Raw genomic sequence first — 20,650 nt, forward strand, 5'->3', positions numbered from 1 at the left:
CATTCAGTAGCTCTGAAGTAAGCCTGAGAGCTGCATTTTCTAAAGAACTTTCAGATGATCCTCAAGAAGCTGCTCTACAGAACAATTTTTAAACGTCAGTGTCACTACATCAGTGGACCTCTACAGCATATGAGACTCTTCCTGCTGCTGCTGCTGCTGCTAAGTTGCTTCAGTCGTGTCTGACTCTGTGTGACCCCATAGACGGCAGCCCATCAGGCTCCCCCATCCCTGGGATTCTCCAGGCAAGAACACTGGAGTGGGTTGCCATTTCCTTCTCCAATGCATGAAAGTGAAAAGTGAAAAGGAAGTCACTCAGTTGTGTCCGACTCTTAGTGACCCCATGGACTACAGCCTACCGGGCTCCTCCATCCATGGGATTTTCCAGGCAAGAGTACTGGAGTGGGGTGCCATTGCCTTCTCCGGAGACTCTTCCTGGAAGATATTAAATGTGCTGGTGGGGACTTCCCTGGTGATCCAGTGGTTAAGACTCCATGCTTCCACTCCAGGGGGTACAGGTTTCTTCCCTGATTGGAGAAGGAAGATTCTTCATACTGTGGGGCCTAAAAAAATTAAGAAAGAAAGAAGAAGAAAAAAGTGCTGTTATCTTGGCCCCAGCAAGATACCTCCTGCCCCCTCCCCCATTCTGATTTAACTCATTTAAACTCTCCATGCTACAACCTGTAAGTATCTAGATTTAGATTTAAAGCAAGAGAGTTTGAGAAAAATATCTACTTCTGCTTTATTGACTACAACAACACCTTTGACTGTGTGGATCACAAAAAACTGTGGAAAATTCTTTGAGAGATGTGAGTACCAGACCATGTTACCTGACTCCTGAGAAATCTGTATACAGGTCAAGAAGCAATAGTTAGAACCGGAAGTAGAACAACAGACTGTTTCCAAATTGGAAAAGGAGTATGTCAAGGCTGTATATTGTCACCCTGCTTGTTTAACTTATATGCAGAGTATATCATGTGAAATGCTGCGCTGGATGAAGCACAAGGTGGAATCAAGAGTGCCGGGAGAAATATCAATAACCTCAGACACGCAGATGACACCACCCTTATAACAGAAAGCGAAGAGGAACTAAAGAGCCTCTTGATGAATGTGAAAGAGGAGAATGAAAAAGCTGGCTTAAAGTTCAACACTCAGAAAACTAAGATCATGGCATCCGGTCCCATCACTTGATGGCAAATAGATGGGGAAACAGTGGAAACAGTGGCTGATTTTATTTTGGGGAGGCTCCAAAATCACTGCAGATGGTGATTGCAGCCATGAGATTAAAAGATGGTTACTCCTTGGAAGAAAAGTTATGACCAACCTAGATAGCATATTCAAAAGCAGAGACATTACTTTGCCAACAAAGGTTCATCTAGTCAAGGCTATGGTTTTTTCAGTGGTCTTGTATGGATGTGAGAGCTGGACTATAAATAAAACTGAGTGCCCAAGAATTGATGCTTTTGAACTGCGCTGTTGGAGAAGACTCTTGAGAGTACCTTGGACTACAAGGAGATCGCACCAGTCAATCCTAAAGGAAACCAGTGCTGAATGTTCAGTGGAAGGACTGATGTTGAAGCTGAAACTCCAGTACTTTGGCACCTGATACAAAGAACTGACTCACTGGAAAAGACCCTGATGCTGGGAAAGATTGAAGGTAGGAGGAGAAGGGGATGAGAGAGGATTAGATGGTTGGATGACATCACCGACTCGAAGTACATATGTTTGAGCAAGCTCATGGGGGTTGGTGATGGACAGGGAAGCCTGGCGAGCTGCAGTCCATGGGGTCGCCAAGTCCATAGGGACACGACTGAGCGACTGAACTGAACTGATCTAGATTTAACTGAACTTTAGGCGTGCAAAAAAGAAAACATTTGATCAGATCTCTTCGTAAGTGAACTGTTGAAAACAGCTGAATAAATAAGTCTTCTAGAGAAAGGAATACGCACACCAAATCCCCCAGGTCCGCAGTCAGTCTCCAGCGACAGGGGCCGCTCCTGCAAGTCCTAGACACGCCCCCTCCGGAGAGACCTGACCCCACCCCCTCACCAAGGCCAAAGCCGCGACTGCTTCCTTCTCAACCCAACAGACTTCCGGCGAGGAGGTGTGTCACGTGCCCGGATATAGGAAGTTGTGGCCGGACGGCTGCTTCCAGTTCACTGCTTAATTGAGCGGTTCATCCTAGTAACGGTGGCCGCCCCCAGGCCTGTCCGGTCTCCGTGTTGGAGGACCCGCCTCGGCACAGCCGGGCTCGGTCCGGCCTTGCGGTAAGCCTTCGGCCGCGGCTGCCGGGCGGTCCTGGCGGCAGCGGACAAATGAACGGAGGGGTGGACGCCAAGGTCTCAGGCGGCTCCTCAGTCCTGGTGCTGGTCCAGCGCCGGGGGTTGGGTACTGCTCCCTCCGCCGTCAAAGCCCCCTTCTCTTCCCAGCCTTTCTGGGTAAGGCGGAGAGGCCGGTGGGAGGATCCCGTTACCCCTTGTTATCCTGGGGGACTGGGAGGGCAGCCCAGACATCCTTTTCCGGTTCCGCCCATGAAAATCAGATTTCATCGTAAAAAACGGTCTTGAACAGTTTCTTCTTTGGCTTGGACCAGGAGGGGAGGGCGTGGCAGTACCTTTCCCTTCTTTGTCCAAATCCTCATTTTCTTCTAAATCTCATAAGTGCATTTCCCTGTTGCCATGCATGGCGTGTTCTCTTCAGTGCTGCATGCACTAAGGTGTCTGGATAGCAGACAGGGTACTTACCCACACGCACTCACTCTCATGACAGTACTGCTTACAAGTTATCTGTCACATCCTGTAGATCTGGCTGAATTTAAGGAAACAACGACCAACATAGAGTATTGTGGCTGACTGCCTCTGGAACGTGGTCAGACATGGGTTCTTATACCTGGAAAATAGTTTTAAAGAACCTCTAATGACTTATTCACTGATTTACCAAAAGAGTATTACAAACACTGGAGAGTTTCTCACGCCATGTTCATAAAGTAGATGCCGTTGGAGGCAAGAGTCTTCGTGGATATGTCTGTCATATTCACCATGATAACCTAAAATTTTGCCTGGCACTTAGTGGGCATCCGGAGAAGGCAGTGGCACCCCACTCCAGTACTCTTGCCTGGAAAATCCCATGGACGGAGGAGCCTGGTGGGCTGCAGTCCATGGAGTCGCTAAGAGTTGGACACGACTGAGCGACTTCACTTTCACTTTTCACTTTCATGCATTGGAGAAGGAAATGGCAACCCACTCAGTGTTCTTGCCTGGAGAATCCCAGGGACGGGGGAGCCTGTGGGCTGCCGCCTATGGGGTCACAGACTGAAGCGACTTAGTAACAGCAGCAGCAGCAGCAGTAGTAGGCATCAGTGTTTGCTGAATGTGTAGTGCTTTTCAAGCAAACTCCTTTATCAACTGTGCCTATTTCCTCTCTTGTTTTTACCACTTACCATATTGTCAGTCCGTGCTTTTGACCAAAGAGGGATTGGGTGAACCAGTTTTTATAATTCAGCTTAGATTTCCTCAAGAGGTATTTGTTTAGTACCTACAAAGACAGAATATGAAACTGCTAAAACACCTCCTCCCCCAGCCATCCCCCCTGCCCCTTGAAGAGAGTTCTTGAGATCCAGGAACTTGTGACTTAATGAACCAGTTGGATAGCAAGTACTGGATGTTTAACAAATACAGTAAGTGGTATAGCAGTTGAGAGGAGAAATCAATTTGGATTAAGGTCTGTATTGAATCAGTTCATTTTATTTGCTCAGTCATGTCCGACTCTGTGACCCCCATGGACTGCAGCATGCCAGGATTCCATGTCCATCACCAACTCCCAGAGCTTGCTCAAACTTATCTCCATCAAGTCAGTGATGCCATCTAACCATCTCATCCTCTGTCATCCGCTTCTCCCTTCAACCTTTCCCAGCATCAGGGTCTTTTTCAAGGAGTCAGTTCCTTGCATCAGATGGCCAAAGTATTGGAGTTTCAGCTTCAGCATCAGCCCTTGCACTGAACATTCAGGACTGATTTCCTTTAGGATTGACTGATGAATCAAGTTCATGTAAATTATGGAATGTAGTTAGGATTTGGGTAGATAATACCCTCTGCATGGAAAATCTCCTGAGCAAAGATTTAAAGGCTAGAATGATCAGAGGGCTTGGAGTGAAAGGTTTGTCTTTGGGAGCATTAGAAAAGTGTTGAGCAAGGGCATATTATGATGAAAGATATGTTTTAATATTATTTGTTGAGAGTTTTGGGGTTATGGAAGCTTGCAAAGAGGTAACCAGATGCTATGGTGTTAAATAGATGTAGTTGGTGTAAACCTGGATTGTACCTTGGCAGTAGGACCAGAAAGGATAAATTATGTGTAGATGAAGGAAAATTAGCAAAATGCTTTAGCTGTCAGGTTATTTGGTACCTTCATTTTGGTGAATTTATTAACTGTCTGCTATGTCTTTGCCAAGTTCTGGGAATATAAGGATGAATAAGACACAGGCCTTGCCTGCAAGGAAATACTCTTACTGGGAAAAGAATACAACTAGCTGGACAATATGGTTTGTAAGTGCTGTGTTAGCAGAATAGAGGGGAAATGTTAGAGAAGTAGGAAAGGAGTTTTGGGGTTTTTTTGGGTGTGTGACTATTTCACAAAAGAGGTCTTATTTTAGCAGATTGAATTGGAATTTCCCAGGGAGAAAAGAATTTGAGAAAAAAGAAATTACACGAACAAGAGCCTGGAGATAGAAAAGCAAACTGGCCAGTATCCAGGGTGGCTTCAGCAAAGGATAGAGTTGAGCTTTTAGCATAGTGTAGGATCTAGAACATATGAAGAGATAGTAACATAGACATTTTATAATGGGTGGAATGGAGGTTAAAATGGAATGTAGAAGGATGAAGAAAGCAGTTGGGGAAACTTGCTCTTCATGATTTTATATTCTTTCCAGGGTAGATGGTGAAGTCATTTGCAGAGAGGGAGTAGACAGAATTGGGGGTTGAAGGAGAGAAATAAGGATTTGCAACACCGATGGAGTAGGACGAGGGAATCAAAGAAGTGTTAAGGAATGGCTGAGCAACATTGAAAGTTTAGCATTGATTGGATTTAAAAGTTGTAATGAGTACAATGGACATGGATATGAGACCTTCTTAAGTGCCATATGGTAGCCCAGGAGAAGGAGAGAAAAAAAGACAGTTTATAGAGATTGATGAGCAGGGTGAACTGGTCTACACGTGGAACATATCATTGAAAGGAATGGTGTGGGTGTATGGAAATAAACACTGCCTCCAGGCTAGACTGGGAAAGAAATTAAGCTTGGAGAGGCCAGATGTTCTAAGAGAACAGGATGGAAGGGGAGGTCAGAAGACCGGAGGCTGAGATGAGGGGGAATAGGGATGGAAATGGGAAGATGTGGTTTTTCTGAGAAAAGCAATTTTTTTGAGTTGGAGCAGAGATAAAAATGTTACAGATTGAGTAAAATTGAGGAGTTTTCAAAAGAGTCATAGTTTTATAATACAATGTTGTATTATTGACTCTTTTGAAAACTCCTCAATTTTACTCAAAAGAGTCATTGTATTATAAAAATACATTAAAAGTCATTTATTTAAAACTCATAATTCCTTCATTTTCCCATAGAAACAGTATTAGGAGTATAAATTAATTTCCTAAACCAGCTCACATGTATTAAATACTATACACCTGCATTGGAAATAGTAATACACACACATACACACACACACAAATATGTATTCGGTATATTTAACAAATAAAATTGAAAAGAGATGTTTAAAAAATATTTAAGTTGATATTTGAAAAAAGACGTTGAATTAGATGAGAAAAGGAAGACGAGTGGAAAACTATTTTCTAATAACAGCTTTTTTGAGATATAATTAATATACCATAAAATTCACCCTTTTCAAATATATAATTCAGTGCTTTTCAATATATTCACAGGGTTATACACCCATCAATACTGTCTCATTGAAGGACATATTCATCATCCCCAGAAGAAGCCCCATACACATTAGCAGTCACTCCTCACACCTGCTTGCCCCCCACCCCTGGCAACCAGAAATCAGTCTGTCTGTGTGGATTTGTCTGCTCTGGACATTTCATATAAACGGAATCATGAAATATGTGGCCCATGGCAACTGACTTCTTTCACTTAACATAATGTCTTTAGGATTCATGTGTGTGTCAGTAGTATGTATCAGTACTTTGCTCCTTTTTATGGCCAAATAATATGCCACTGTATGGGTACATTTCATTTTGTTGTTCCCCAGGACATTTGAGATGTTTCCACTTTTGGCTATTGTGAATAATGCTGCAGTGGACGTTTATGGGCATGTTTTTGTGTGGACATACATTTTCAGTTTTCTTAAGTATATACCTAGGAATGGAATTGCTGGATCATGTGGTAAATTCACATTTAACTGTTTGAAACCACCAAATTATTTTCCAGAGCAGCCGCAGTATTTTACAATCATCAGGAGTATATGAGACTTCCCTTACCAACACTTGTCTTTCTAATTTTAGCCATCCTAGCAGGTGTAAAGTGGTGGGTATCTCATTATTTTAATTTATGATTCCCTAATGGCTAATGATGTTGAGCATCTTTCCATGTCATTTTTAACCATTCATATGTCTTCCTTGGAGAGATGTCTCCCAAATCCTTTTCTCAATTTTTAATTGGGTTATTTGTTTTTTTGTTGTTGAGTTGTAAAAGTTATTTATATAGAGATTTATATTTAAATATTGGTAATGGGCCTTTTAATTTTTCTTAAATCTTTTAAAAATATTTAGTATTTGGTGAGCACTTCAAAAGATCTTCAGTTCAGTTCAGTCAATCAGTCGTGTCCAACTCTTTGTGACCCCATGAATCGCAGTACGCCAGGCCTCCCTATCCATCGCCAACTCCCGGAGTTCACTTAGACTCACGTCCATCAAGTCAGTGATGCCATCCAGCCATCTCATCCTCTGTCGTCCCCTTCTCCTCCTGTCCCCAATCCCTCCCAGCAACAGAATCTTTTCCAATGAGTCAACTCTTTGCATGAGGTGGCCAAAGTACTGGAGTTTCAGCTTTAGCATCATTCCTTCCAAAGAACACCCAGGGCTGATCTCCTTTAGAATGGACTGGTTGGATCTCCTTGCAGTCCAAGGGACTCTCAAGAGTCTTCTCCAACACCACAGTTCAAAAGCATCAATTCTTTGGTGCTCAGCTTTCTTCACGGTCCAACTTTCACATCCATACATGACCACAGGAAAAACCATAGCCTTGACTAGACAGACCTTTGTTGGCAAAGTAACGTCTCTGATCTTAGAGTTTGATAATACTGGTTCTCTAATTTCTTTTCCAAACACACAGCTTTTTATCTTTATGATGTAGGTGTACAAATGTATGAAATTATTTCCCCATGCTTATTAACCATAAATAAGGTCTTTTCCTAATCCTAAATGGAACAATATAAGAAGAATGATTTTGACAAATGTAATATCTATACTCTGAATTTTTCAGCTGAGTAAAGATGACAGCAATCAAGCATGCATTACAAAGAGACATTTTTACTCCAAATGACGAACGCCTGCTGAGTATTGTCAATGTCTGCAAGGCAGGAAAAAAGAAAAAGAACTGTTTTTTGTGTGCCACAGGTGAGTATTTAATAAGGAAAGATTTCTTTTATTCCTTGGAGACATTTCCTGGTTGTTTATAAAATATTCTCATTGTCTCTATGATTGGAAAAACTGTTGGGCCAGCACATTCATTTTTTTCAGTTGTCTTTAATTAAATCTTAAAAAGATACAAAAGCACTTCCATAATATATAAAGGTATGAACACTTGTGTAGCCACCACCCAGGATAAAAGGAATATTACCATTACCTTTGAAGTCTCTTGTGTGCCCTGCCCTGCTCCCATTCCCTTCCCTCCCTCATTAAGAGGTAATGAGTATCCTGAGTTTTGATTTACTATTTCCTTGCTTTTCTTTATCATTTTGCCATATATGTTTGTAATCTCAAATAATGTATTGTTAGATTTGCTTTAAACTGAGCATAAATTGGATTGTAACACATGTATTCATTTGTGACTTCCACTCATCAGTAGGTTCATGTTAGTGAGTGTTACGTCTGTGTTTCTCCCATGCCTATTGAGTCTTTTATTTCCACTGCTCTGTAGTGTTCTGTTCTGAGAGTACAACTGTTTACTTACCCATCCTACTAGTGATGACCAGGAGATTTGTCTCCAGATTTTGCTATTCAGGCAACAAAACATGCTTGTCCTTGTCTGCCAGTGTATAGGCAAGAATTTTCTGGGGTAGATAGTTAAGTATGAGATTGCTGGGTCACAGGCATATGAATGATCAACACTATAATAACAAATTATTTTCAAAAGTAGTTGTATTGATTGCACTCCCACAGGCAGTGTGTATTTTGGGTTCTCCACATCTTAGTCTAAACTTGGTTTTGACGCTGGGTTTTGACAGACTATCAGTTGTTTCCAATCTGGCGAGTGTGAAATAGAATCTCATTGTGGTTTTAAACTGTATTTCCCTAAATAAAAATGAGACTAAGTCTCTGTTCATGATTTTATTAGCCATTTATTGCCTAAAGTTGCCTGTTTAAGCCTTCTATTCATTTTTCTACTGTGTTGCTCGTCCTTTTTGGTTGGTTGATTCTTTGAGGTCTTTATATAATGTGGGTGCTAATTTGTTGGTTATATGCATCCTGGTTTGTGGCTTGTGGTTTCACTTGTTATGATGCCTTTTGATGACATTTATGATTTAAATGAAATCAGATTAATCAGTCTGATCGTTTATCTGACCATTTATGGCCTTTTGTCTCTTGTTTAAGATGTCCTTCCCTACCCTGTCATGTGTCATGTCGTGTGTTAGTTGCTCAGTCGTGTCTCACTCTTTGTGACCCCATGCGTTGTAGCTCACTAGGCTCCTCTGTCCATGGAATTCTCCAGGCAAGAATACTAGAGTGGGTTGCCACTCCCTTCTCCAGTGGATCTTCCCTACTGAGGGATGAAACCCAGGTCACCTGCATTGCAGGCGGATTCTTTACTGTCTTAGCCACCAGGAAAGCCCTTAAAAGTATTCTCCTGTATTACCTTCTACAAGTTTTATAATTTTACCTTTCATATTTCAGTCTTTGATTTACCTGTATCTATGTTTGTAGTGATAAGTGTTTGTTTTTTTCTGGTCACTTTCTTATATCTGGTTTTTATGTTGTTTTGTGGGTATTTTGTTGTTTTATCTAAATTTTGTAATCAACCTGTCATGTTCCAAATTTTGTCAGGATTTTTATTGGAGTTGTTTTAAATCTATAGTTCACTTTGGAGAGAACGTGCATTTTTATATAAAATCTTGTTCATGCATATGGTGTGGTTTTCTTGGTCGTCTTTAATGCCTTTCAACAAGGATTATAGTTTTAAAGACTTTCAGTAAGTTTTATAATTTTAAAGGCTTTTGCACATGTGTTGTATTTACTCCTAGGTATTTATTTATTCCTAGATTTTTTATACCATCATAAATGATAATTCTTATTAGCATTAATACATTTTAAGACTTTATTATTTTTTAGAGCAGTTTTAGGTTTACAAGAATATTGAGAGGAAAGTACAGAGAATTCCCATATATATCTTTACCCTTACATGCATAGCCTTTCTCTACCACTCACCACAATGATACATTTGTTACCAAGAATAAATCTACATTAACAAATTGTAATCACCCCAAATCCATAGTTTACCTTAGGGTTCAATCTTGGTGTTGGTTTGGACAAATGGATAATGACATATATCTGTCATTATAATGTCATACAGTATTGTCACTGCCCTAAAAATTCTCTCTGCTCTGCATGTTCATCTCTTCCCCAATTCCTGGTGACCACTCATTTTTTTACTGTCCCCATAGTTTTGCCTTTTCCAGAAGACCAAATAGTAATTGGAATCAAATAGTATGTAGCCTTCTCAGATTGGTTTCTTTCATTTAGTAATATGCATTTAAGTTACCTCCAGTGGTTTTCATGGCTTACAGCTTACTTGTTTTTAGCATTACATAACATTCCATTGTCCAGATACACCACAATTTATTTATCCATTCACCTACTGAAGGACATCTTGGTTGCTTCCAAGTTGTCAGTTTTGAGTAAAGCAGCTATAAACATCTGTGTGCAGGTTTTTGTGTGGACATGTTTTCAGATTCTTTTAGTAAATACTGTGAGAACATGATTGCTAGACTGTATGGTATGAGTATATTTAGTTTTGTTAGGAAATTGCCAGACTGTCTTCCAAAGTGACTATACCATTTTTAGTTCCCACCATCAGTGAATGACAGTACATGTTGCTGTACATCCTCACATGTGTTTGGTATTGTCAGTGCTCTGGATTTTGGCCATTAAGAAGGAAATGACCACCCACTCCAGTATTCTTGCCTGGGAAATCCCATGGACAGAGGAGCCTGGCGGGCTACGGGCTGTGGGGTCACAAAAGAGTCAGACACGACTTAGTGACTAAGCAACAGTAGGTGTGTAGTGGCATCTCACTTGTTTTCATTTGCATTTTCCCCATGAGAAATGATGTGGAGCACTTTTCATATGTTTATGTACCATCTGTGTATTTTCTTTGGTTGGATGTCTGTCAAGGTCTTTGGCCCATTTTTTAATCAGAATATTTTGTCTTATTGTTGAGTTTTAAGAGTTTTACTTATTAAGGAATCTGCCTCTGACCCTCTAGTCTGATTTAGATTCTTCTTTTAGTAATCTGTGTATTCCTCAGTCATAGCATTTGTTATGAAATACTATTCCTGCTTTAGTATCGTGTGGTGGCAGTGAAGAATCTGCCTGCCAATGCAGGAGACACGCATTCAATCCCTGCATCAGGAAGATCCCCTGGAGAAAGAAATGGCAACCCACTCAAGTATTCTTGCCTAGGACATCCCATGGACAGAGGAGCCTGGCAGGCTACAGTCCATGAGAGTCAGAAACCGCTAAAAGGGTCAGAGACCACTTAGCAACTAAACAACAATAGGCATCTGACAGCTGTTTGCAGTGAATGAATGAATGAAGAATGAAGAAATGAATAATGTCTCTAATGAAAGTGTATGTTTTATTCAACAGTGACAACTGAACGCCCTGTACAGGTGAAGGTGGTCAAAGTCAAGAAATCTGATAAAGGAGATTTCTACAAAAGGCAGATTGCTTGGGCCCTTCGAGACCTGGCTGTGGTAGATGCCAAGGATGCTATTAAAGTATGTTTTTCTTTTTTTCTTTGACGTGTCTTTCATTTTATAACATAGTATGTTGACTTCTAAGATGATCTAAATTTATTTTGTGACCCAGTGGTTCACCACCTAACCTTGAATTAGTCTACAGTGTATTGTCCAGCCTTCCATTCTCCCACTTCTCAGTCTTAGGCTACTAAAAATAAGTAAATATGTAAGCTTGTTTCATTGTTGGTGGGTTTTTTTGAGCTGCAATTACGTTTGTTCACAAGCTACATAATTAGAGCAAAATAACCTTGACTGTACATTTCTTGTTTAGATTAGGTATACTTAGTATAGAATCCATGAATTAGTATGGATTTTAAGGTGGTTTGTAGTGTGAGTTTTTAAAAAAATCATTGTTTTGGTAAAACCTCATTCAAAATCACATAAAATATAATAAAAGTGAATCTTCCTCAGGTAGCCCTCACAAATTAATGCAGAATCATCAGCTGAGGCAGCTGAGCTGGCCCTGTGAAGCCATGGTTTGAATATTGTGGCTCAAGTGATGGCACTGAGTTACACCCCTTATTCTAAGGACTTTAAAGAATACGATTGTTGTTGTTAAGTCACTAAGTCGTGCCCAACTCTTCTGCGACCCCACGGACTGTAGCCCACCAGGCTCCTCTGTCCATGGGATTTTCCAGGCAACAATACTGAAGTGGGCTGCCATTTCCTTCTCCAGAAAGAATAAAATATAAGATATTAAAGAATAAGATATCACACCTTCTGCTTAAGTCACTCTCAAATTCCAAGAAGGTTGAATAATATGATAATCGTGATAAAGGGGCACCTTTATTCCTGACAGTTCAAGGCTTTTCACAGCAGTACCCCTTAAATAAAAAAAAGGAAATCAAGTAGAGCTCTTCAGGTTAAAGCATGTGCCTCCTCCTCCTCAGCCTCTCTAACCCTGCCCTCATCTTCCTTCATAGCCCAGGGGCCCTTCCAGAGCTCTCGGGGGTGCTTTGCAGCATATCCTCTATACTGTGGATGGGGCTGTAAGCAAGGCTTATAGTACTGTAACTGCAGGTGCCCTATGAGTGAGCTCTTCAAGTCTTTACACTGATTCAAAAGGCACAGAGAAGTGAAAATTACCTTTGTAGAGCAGTCTGATAAAATAAAAGTCTGGTTTTAGGCTGACCCTGATTCAGACCTCTGAGGATCTAAAAGCTGTTCAGAATGACAAGCAGTTGAGTCAGGTGCAAACAGAAATTTTTTAAAGAAACAAAAACAAGTTTAGGAGAGTTCTGCGTATCTGTAGAGTTGTGATTTCTTTCAAAGTGGAGAGAATGCCTTTTCTGTAAGTATTTTAGGGAAAACTGGGCCTTTGTTGATTTCTACAAAGCACCCAATTTTTAGAAAAATGTGGAATGTGGAAAACGGGGTCTAACAGGTGCTTTGAGTGTGGGTGCATGTGTATGTATTTGAAAAGAACACAAAAATGAGATTTTAAAAAACACTTTGCATTATATAATAATTTCTGTTATTCTGGGAAGGATCAAGAGGAAAGATTTTCTGTTTAAGACAAAATACTTTAAGGCCTTTTTAGAAACTCGCCTTTATTAAAAAGCTTTCTTCTCTTCAGTAGTTTTACATTTCATAAGCCCATTGACTTGTGTAATTCACTAACATTGCTAAATGCTTATTTGAATGCATTCCTCAGCTGACACCTCATTGCTGACTTGCTTAATGGATTTTTTTTTCATTTTATGCAAGCACCTTGGTGTGTGTATGCTATATATGGATATAAAACATAAAATTTTTATACATAGTCTAACAGCCATTTAGCATCACACATTGATTTGTGTGAGTGTTGCTGCTGGAGCACTCAGCTTCTTTTATGGCATTATGGGAAATATTCCCAAGGAAGAGATCATTTCCCATCAAGTTTCATGTTGGTTGCCAAGACTGTTAGATTTCTTTATAGATACTAATGCAATTACCTTTTTTTTAAGTGTATTTTACTGAAGTACAGTTGATTTACAATGTTGTGTTAATTTCTGCTGTACAGCAAAGGGATTCAGTTAGACATATATATACATTCTTTTTCATTTTCTTTTCCACTATAGTTAAGCACAGGATATTGAATATAGCTCCCTGTGCATACAGTTGGACCTTGTTTATTCATTCTCTCTCTCTATATATATAGTTTGCATCTGCTAGTCCCAGACTCCCAACATATCCCTCCTCCCCTTTTCCTCCCCCTTGGCAGCCCCAAGTTTGTTCTCTGCGTCTGTGAGTCTGTTTCTCTTTTGCAGATAAGTTCATTTGTGTCATGTTTTATAGTCCATATATAAGTGCTATACGGTATTTGTCCTTCTCTTTCTTCACTTAGTGTGATAATCTCTAGTTGCATCCGTTTGTTGTAAATAGCATTATTTCATTCTTTTTATGGCTGAGTAGTATTTCAATCAGAGAAGGCAGTGGCACCCCACTCCAGTACTCTTGCCTGGAAAATCCCACGGACAGAGGAGCCTGGAAGGCTGCAGTCCATGGGGTCGCTGAGGGTCAGACACAACTGGGCGACTTCACTTTCACTTTTCACTTTCATGCATTGGAGAAGGAAATGGCAACCCACTCCAGTGTTCTTGCCTGGAGAATCCCAGGGACGGGGGAGCCTGGTGGGCTGCAGTCTATGGGGTCACACAGAGTCAGACATGACTGAAGTGACTTAGCAGTATTTCAGTGTATATATGTACCGTATCATCTTTATCCATTCATTTGTTGGTGGACGTTTAGGTTGTTTCTATGTCTTGACTATTGAAATAGTGCTGCAGTGAACATCGGGGTGCATGTATCTTTTCATACTATAGTTTTGTCCAGTACATGCCCAGGAATGAGATTGCTAGATCATATAGCAACTCTGTTTTTAGTCTTTTGAGGAACCTCCTTACTGTTTTTCATAGTGACTGCAGCAATTTAATGCAACTACTTTTTCATTGTAAATGAAAGTTTTTAATCGCTTGTCATTTTAGTTCTGTTTATTGAGCTATAAATTAATTAATACAACCATCCTAGTGTAATATGTCAAGTCTTAATCCTTAAATTATCTCAGATCTTCATAATAAAAGTCTGGTATCACTTTTCTTCCATGTTTGTGGTCTTTATTTACATTTTATCCCCCTAAACAACACTTTAAACTAATTGAATGTATGATTAGCCTTCTATAGAACATTAAAAACATTTGAGACTATTTTTTAATTCCTTAGATGTAAAGAAAAGTGTACATCTATATGTTTTCATTTTTTATATAGTAATCAAGTAGTTCTGCATTCAAGGGAGAATATCAAGGCATGAAATTATTGCTGTAATTTGACTTAAGAGACATGTAGAGAGCATACTGCAGTTCTCTCACATCAGTTGAACTTCTTTTTCATTAAAATAAGGCCACCAGTATTTTCTACTTTTGAAACACTCTTAATTATTCTGTGTTTTCAGAATTGAAAACAGGAGCAGTCCCTGCTTTCCACCTCATGTATTCTTAGAAACCACACTCGGGTATAGGTTGTATTTTTTCTCATATGTTATAAGGAATTAGTGTCAAATCACAGTTATGAATAACAGCACATTATTAAAGAAAAAGTGTAACTCTGAAACCCCCAAAGGCAATTTAAAAAGAAAAATCAAAACTCAAGACCACTGTCATCTTACAAAGTAGGAAGCTGAAACACATGCCGTTAAGTAGACATCCTGTACTTTCACGTATAGACCTAACGGATATAGAAGGGAAATTGCCAACTATGTTGTTTTTAATCCAGCTTCTTTTGGGAAGCAAATAAATTTTTGCTATAAATTGAATTTTCTGAACCATTTTCTACAAGTCACTTAGTTGATTTTTAATGGTGATTTTAGCTTTTTGTTTTATTGAAATATAGATATCTATTATGTGTTTTTATTGCAGGAAAATCCTGAATTTGATTTACATTTTGAAAAAATATATAAATGGGTTGCCAGCAGCACTGCTGAAAAGAATGCATTTATTTCATGCATTTGGAAATTGAATCAGCGATATCTTCGGAAGAAAATTGATTTTGTCAATGTCAGCTCACAACTTTTGGAAGGTAAAGTTAAATAAAAGTGTATATGTAAAATAAAATATATCTGTAAGTGAATATATAATTTGGCATTCTTCAAAGTAATTAAAACTCTGAAAGATCTTTTTTAAAAAATAATTTTCCTTATTGCAGCAGTGATGCTTATTTGTTATAGAAAATTGATTCAGTCACTTAATAAACTTAATCCTGAAATATAACTACTGTTAACATTTTGTTAGATGTTCTTCTGGTCTTTTTTTCTATGCATATTTAAATACTTGTTTTTAAATAAATTTATGTTGTTACCTCCCATTCTTTTTCATATAATGTATCGTGAACATTTTCCTTATTAAACATTTACTCAATAGTATTTTTAATGGCACCATAGTATTCCATTGTATTAGATATTTTTTAAGTAGTCACTTTTTAAAAGTTTTCCAGTCTTTGCTTGTTTTAAACAACTCTGAGATGAATATCTTTATAGCTGTATTTTTGTGTAGTGTATTGGTATAGTATTTAAGAATACAAGTCTGGAGTCAGACTGCCTGGATTCAAATCTTGGTTTTGTCCCTTACTATAGTTTTGTGACCTTGGTTTACTCTTTGTTTCAATTTCTCTTATCTCAGAAACAGAGATAATAGTATCAACTCCATAAGATTATTGTAAGGATTAAATATATGAACATGATGAGAACAATGCCAAAGCTGTAGTAAGTACTGTTGTATATTAGCGATTATTATTCTTTTATCCAGGGTAAAGTCCTTAGACATGAAGTAAATTAAGGTATTTTAGATCATACATCTTCAGGAATATTACTAGGGATTATTTTCTGTTATAAGACAAAAAATCTACTGTTATTGAAAATGTACAATGAGGTTTTTTTTAACTTGAAAATTTCTTTTATAAGGGCACACATGTTGTGAGAAGATGGTTCTGTGTGCCTTGCAGATAGAATTTGTTGTATTCCTCATCTCAAAGAAAGTAATTGAAGTGGCAGCAGATGGACAGAGTTGTAGCCCCTCTTTACTAAGGGGAAAAAAAATAAGTAGATTTGTCCTAAGTTGTATATTAGCATTTAAAAATAGAATCTTCTGTTCTGTCAAGTTGAAATATCTGAAATTGCCAATATTCAACCGTTTTGACCTATAAAAATGTCAACTTCAGGTGCTTCAGACTGTTCTTTGGCTTAGCTACTGGCCTCTGTCCTTTCTCCATTTTGTTTTACTTAATTCCTTTGCTGTTCGGCCGCCTGTCTTTCTCTCCTTAAATGTAGTGTTCTTGTCCATCACTTATTAATTAGTGAGCCCGTTACTGGTTTCAGGCTTGATGCTTGGAACTGGCAGGGGCATCTCTCAGGCCCTGTGCTCCTCCCTACAGTGGGGCTGGCCTTGTGTCTGAGGCCTCAGGGCTTCCATCTCGCCAACATTCACCTCCGATGACCGTTAAGAAATTTATGGTAATTTTCCGTGCCTTGAATATTAGCTTAATGTGCTCTGACTGAAAGTGAAAGTCATTTAGTTGTGTCCAACTCTTTGCAACCCCATGGACTATACAGTCCAGAATTCTCCAGGCCAGAATACTGAAGTGGTTAGCCGTTCACTTCTCCAGGGGATCTTGCCAACCCAGGGATTGAACCCAGGTCTCCCGCATTGCAGGTAGATTTTTTACTAGCTGAGCCACCAAGAAAGCCCAAGAATACTTAAGTGGGTAGCCTATCCCTTCTCCAGTGGATCTTGCTGACCCAGGAATCAAACTGGGGTCTCTGGCATTGCAGGCAGATTCTTTACCAGCTGAGCTATTTAATTTTTTTTTTTTTCAGCATTTCAGGATTGAACATTCTGGTCAGTGAATGATTAATAAGCTTTCTGTTCCGTTTTCAAATATTATATATATTTCAAGATGTTATTTATTGCCTAAAATATATTTTAAACCAGTATATTTTGTTCAGTCAACAATATGGGAAAATACATACCCTACCTGTATTTCTCTCATTGAGGAATAGCACCAAAATCAATAAGAGTATTGCTGTTTTTTGAGAATAAGGTGACTAGCTTTAAAAAAAGAAAAGACATTTAATTTTTTAGAGCCTTAAGCAAAGGTGTAGACATTTTTATAAACATTAACCTAATTGAGATCAATTTTAAGAATACTAAGATCCTTAAGGATCTCATTTTGAAAATCACTTTCTATAAATCAGTAACTATTGCTTTGATTTAATGGAGTTTATATAGTAGCTTTATTAATAATTATAAACTAGTTTAATGTCTTACTGGACTTTAAAATCATGGCCACTAATTGGTTTTTTTTTTTAAGTCTCTAAGCTTTGGGTTATGTTAGAAAACAAATGCGAAATTATCACCATTTCCTTTTAAGAGCTAAATAATCATTCAAGTAAGACTGTTCATTGCAGTAACAGCTTTAGTAGTTTTCGTTGGTGACAACTGAATGTTCATGCTAGTAACTGGGGCTTCTTGGTAGAATAATATTTTTAAAAGAGCTTTGTTAACAGGTTAAGTCAGAAAATTTTGTTTGGCCTTTTCTTTTTCATTCTTACAGCCTGATTTTTTTTTTTTTTTAATCTTTGACTTGAATTCTTAAAAGCCAACTTGAACTGATATCTTGTGTGTGTTTTAAATTGGTTCCATCTTGTCCTTTCTAACAATTTTTATGACTAATCCATTGTGAGGGAGTGTCTGGGTAAAAGTTTTGGGTCTTGAGAGAAAATAACTAGACTAAATGCATGAGTCACAACTGACCTAAAAATAATCCCCAGGAAGTAATCTGTTTTCCAGTTTTCTCCTCCAAGGTCTCAGCAGTACTGTATGTTACTAAGAGAAAATAGAAAGATAAATGTATTTTTAGTCACTGTCAGAAAATGAATAAGAAAAATGAACTCTGGAAATTTAGCTTCTTATGAATATTTCCAGTTGGTAGTTGTATTTGCCATTGTCTTTTAAGCTTTAATTTAGCATGAAGTTCAAATGAGATGTGGGTAGTATTTTTAATATTTAAACCTGTGTACATTTCTACCCAGCTAATATTCTTTGCTTACTTTCCTCTGCTTTTTTCATACCTTTTACTCTCCAGAACTGCCTAAAGTTACAGAAGGTGCGTAACACCTTTTCTTCTTATTCTATTCCATATATTATATTCCATAATATTTTATTACTTGCCATTGTTCTTTACTATTGGTTGCATATTTTATGAAATTGTGTGCAGGGAAAGATGTATTACAACAAAATCCATATGGTAATAAAAATTAATGATAGTATTCATTATTGACTTCCAAAGAACTGTTTATGGAAGAGAAAATACTTCTGAAATAATTACGATCGTTTAAAATATTTATTTATTTAAAATATTTACTTGTGTAAGGAGTGTATAGAATGATTTGGGCGTTCCCTGCCCCTAGTGGCTAAAAGGCTGCACACAGGACACTAACATTTCCAGAGGGACTGTTTCGAAGGGCCAGGAGCTTGGTGATGCTATCTAAGGAGCTTGTATTTGTGTACTGCAATCTGTAATTTCCTGTACCAAAAGTTTCAGCCCCTCCTTTTTTTTCTGGTACGTTATCTAAACCTGCCTAATTAACATTCTTAAGAGTAAATCATTTTTACTTTGAATTAGGTGTATTTTGTTCAAGGACAAGTTAACATATGTCAAGTCATGCTGAATGAAGATTCTCATTTTCATACAAAATAATGAATATTTAAAACACTTGGAATTTGTGTTTTAAATGGTGTCCCATGAATTATTGAAAATCAGTAACTTTGTTTCGAGGTTTATTTAAGGGTAAAATTATTTTTTTCATTTTATGTCTCTTAACCTCAAGATTTATATAAAATCCCGTATGCTGAGTGTTCTTTCCAGAAAATGAACTGAGACATTTATCTAGAAAACATCTCAGTTCTGACCTCATGGTCTTTTGTTTTGAAGCAGGAAGACAGTTGAAATTTTTGTAGTCTTACATGGCCATGTTGTTGTTCTTACTATAGAGATATTGAGAAAGTTTCTATTAGCTGATCCTTAGAAATTTTATAAATGCATGTGAAAATTTTTTAAAGAAAGAAATGGAAAGTTCAGTTAATATTTTCATTGCCCAAAATAAATTATGAATTGTAGATACATTTTTAAAATTTCAATTGAAAGTTATTTGGAGGAAAACACAAAACATAACAAAGACAAAAAGAACAAAAATAACGGAAGAAGATGTTACCTGGGAAAAAAAGGAAAGCAAATTGTTTCTCATGTGTCCTGAATTCATAAGCATTATTGTATTAGAGCAACAGTTACCTCAGGTAGGAAAAAAAAAAGCTAGGTTTGTGCATGTGTTTCGTTTCTGGTTTTATATTTGTTTTATAGTTTAATTATGTTTTGGGAAAGTGTGACTAAGGCCTGTTTTAACACAAGTCAATAAATTAGACTGCATGCTTTTGTTATACTAGACATTATGTTAACGTAAGCAGTTCTTCATAAAAATAAGTCTTTTTTTCATATACTTTGAATCATTTTTTTCCTATTTTTCAGCCACTAAATGTGACCTGTGCTTATAACTGACCTTATGTAGAAGTACAATGCTGTTACCCTTCCTAGTTTTTTACTACTTTATTTTTAATTTTTACCCTCTTTTAAGAATCTGTTCCAAGTGGAGAAAATCAGAGTGTGACAGGAGGTGATGAAGAGGCAGTCGATGAATACCAAGAGTTAAATGCAAGAGAAGAGCAGGATATTGAAATAATGATGGAAGGCTGTGAATATGCAATTTCCAATGCCGAGGCCTTTGCAGAAAGGTTGTCCAGAGAGCTGCAGGTGCTAGATGGGGTAAGCCTCTGTTGTAACGTGTGACTAGTGATGTGTGGTGAACTGAGACTGGTGATGTTCATATTCTACGGCCTCTGCGCTTAAGCCTGGATAGTGTGATTACTGCTGTCTTTCCCTAGAAGCGCATTACCAGCTGCCCTCCCTCCATCTTTCATTGTTCTTGTTCCAAAGACAGAACCATTTCTATTAGGCCAGTGAAGGCAGTTGGCTGAGGTTCTGAATTTGGGGAGGTTCTTGATATGAAGTGATGGAAATAGAAAGTAGCCAACCTGAAACCACCCTGGGGGTTGAATCCCCTGCCTCTGAAACACTTCAGAATAGTTCAGGACAAGAGAAAAGCATTTTTGTGGTTTGGGGGGAAAAAATAGGTAAAAGTTAGAAAGAGAGAGAGTGAGCTGAAAGAAGTGAATCCTTTACCCAAAGAGAGCAAAATAGTGTAGTGAAAACAGGAGAACCAGGGCAAGAGGATGTTTGACTCCTCTGAACTACTTTGGAATAGATCCTGTTCATTTGTGTGCAGGTATATGAGCTTGTATCTAAATGTACATCTTTAGGAAGTAA

At 38.2% G+C, this 20,650-nt stretch overlaps 1 protein-coding gene across 9 annotated transcripts in view; it reads left to right on the forward strand.

Moving 5' to 3' along the window:
• The first annotated feature begins 2,093 nt into the window (after nt 1–2,093).
• EXOC1 (exocyst complex component 1) overlaps nt 2,094–20,650 on the forward strand; it is a 54,582-nt gene continuing 36,025 nt past the window's right edge. For 4 of the 9 annotated variants that reach the window (XM_027544540.1, XM_027544539.1, XM_027544543.1 and 1 more), the window contains exons 1-6: nt 2,094–2,264; nt 7,490–7,623; nt 11,092–11,222; nt 15,136–15,295; nt 18,356–18,376; nt 19,902–20,089. In XM_027544540.1, the coding sequence (XP_027400341.1) occupies nt 7,500–7,623; nt 11,092–11,222; nt 15,136–15,295; nt 18,356–18,376; nt 19,902–20,089 (624 nt within the window). In that variant the 5' untranslated portion in view covers nt 2,094–2,264; nt 7,490–7,499. The remainder of the gene's footprint in view (nt 2,265–7,489; nt 7,624–11,091; nt 11,223–15,135; nt 15,296–18,355; nt 18,377–19,901; nt 20,090–20,650) is intronic. The other 5 variants (XM_027544545.1, XM_027544548.1, XM_027544544.1 and 2 more) reach the window with 4 other exon arrangements.

Source organism: Bos indicus x Bos taurus, chromosome 6 (assembly GCF_003369695.1).
Source record: "Bos indicus x Bos taurus breed Angus x Brahman F1 hybrid chromosome 6, Bos_hybrid_MaternalHap_v2.0, whole genome shotgun sequence".
Lineage (NCBI taxonomy): Eukaryota > Metazoa > Chordata > Mammalia > Artiodactyla > Bovidae > Bos > Bos indicus x Bos taurus.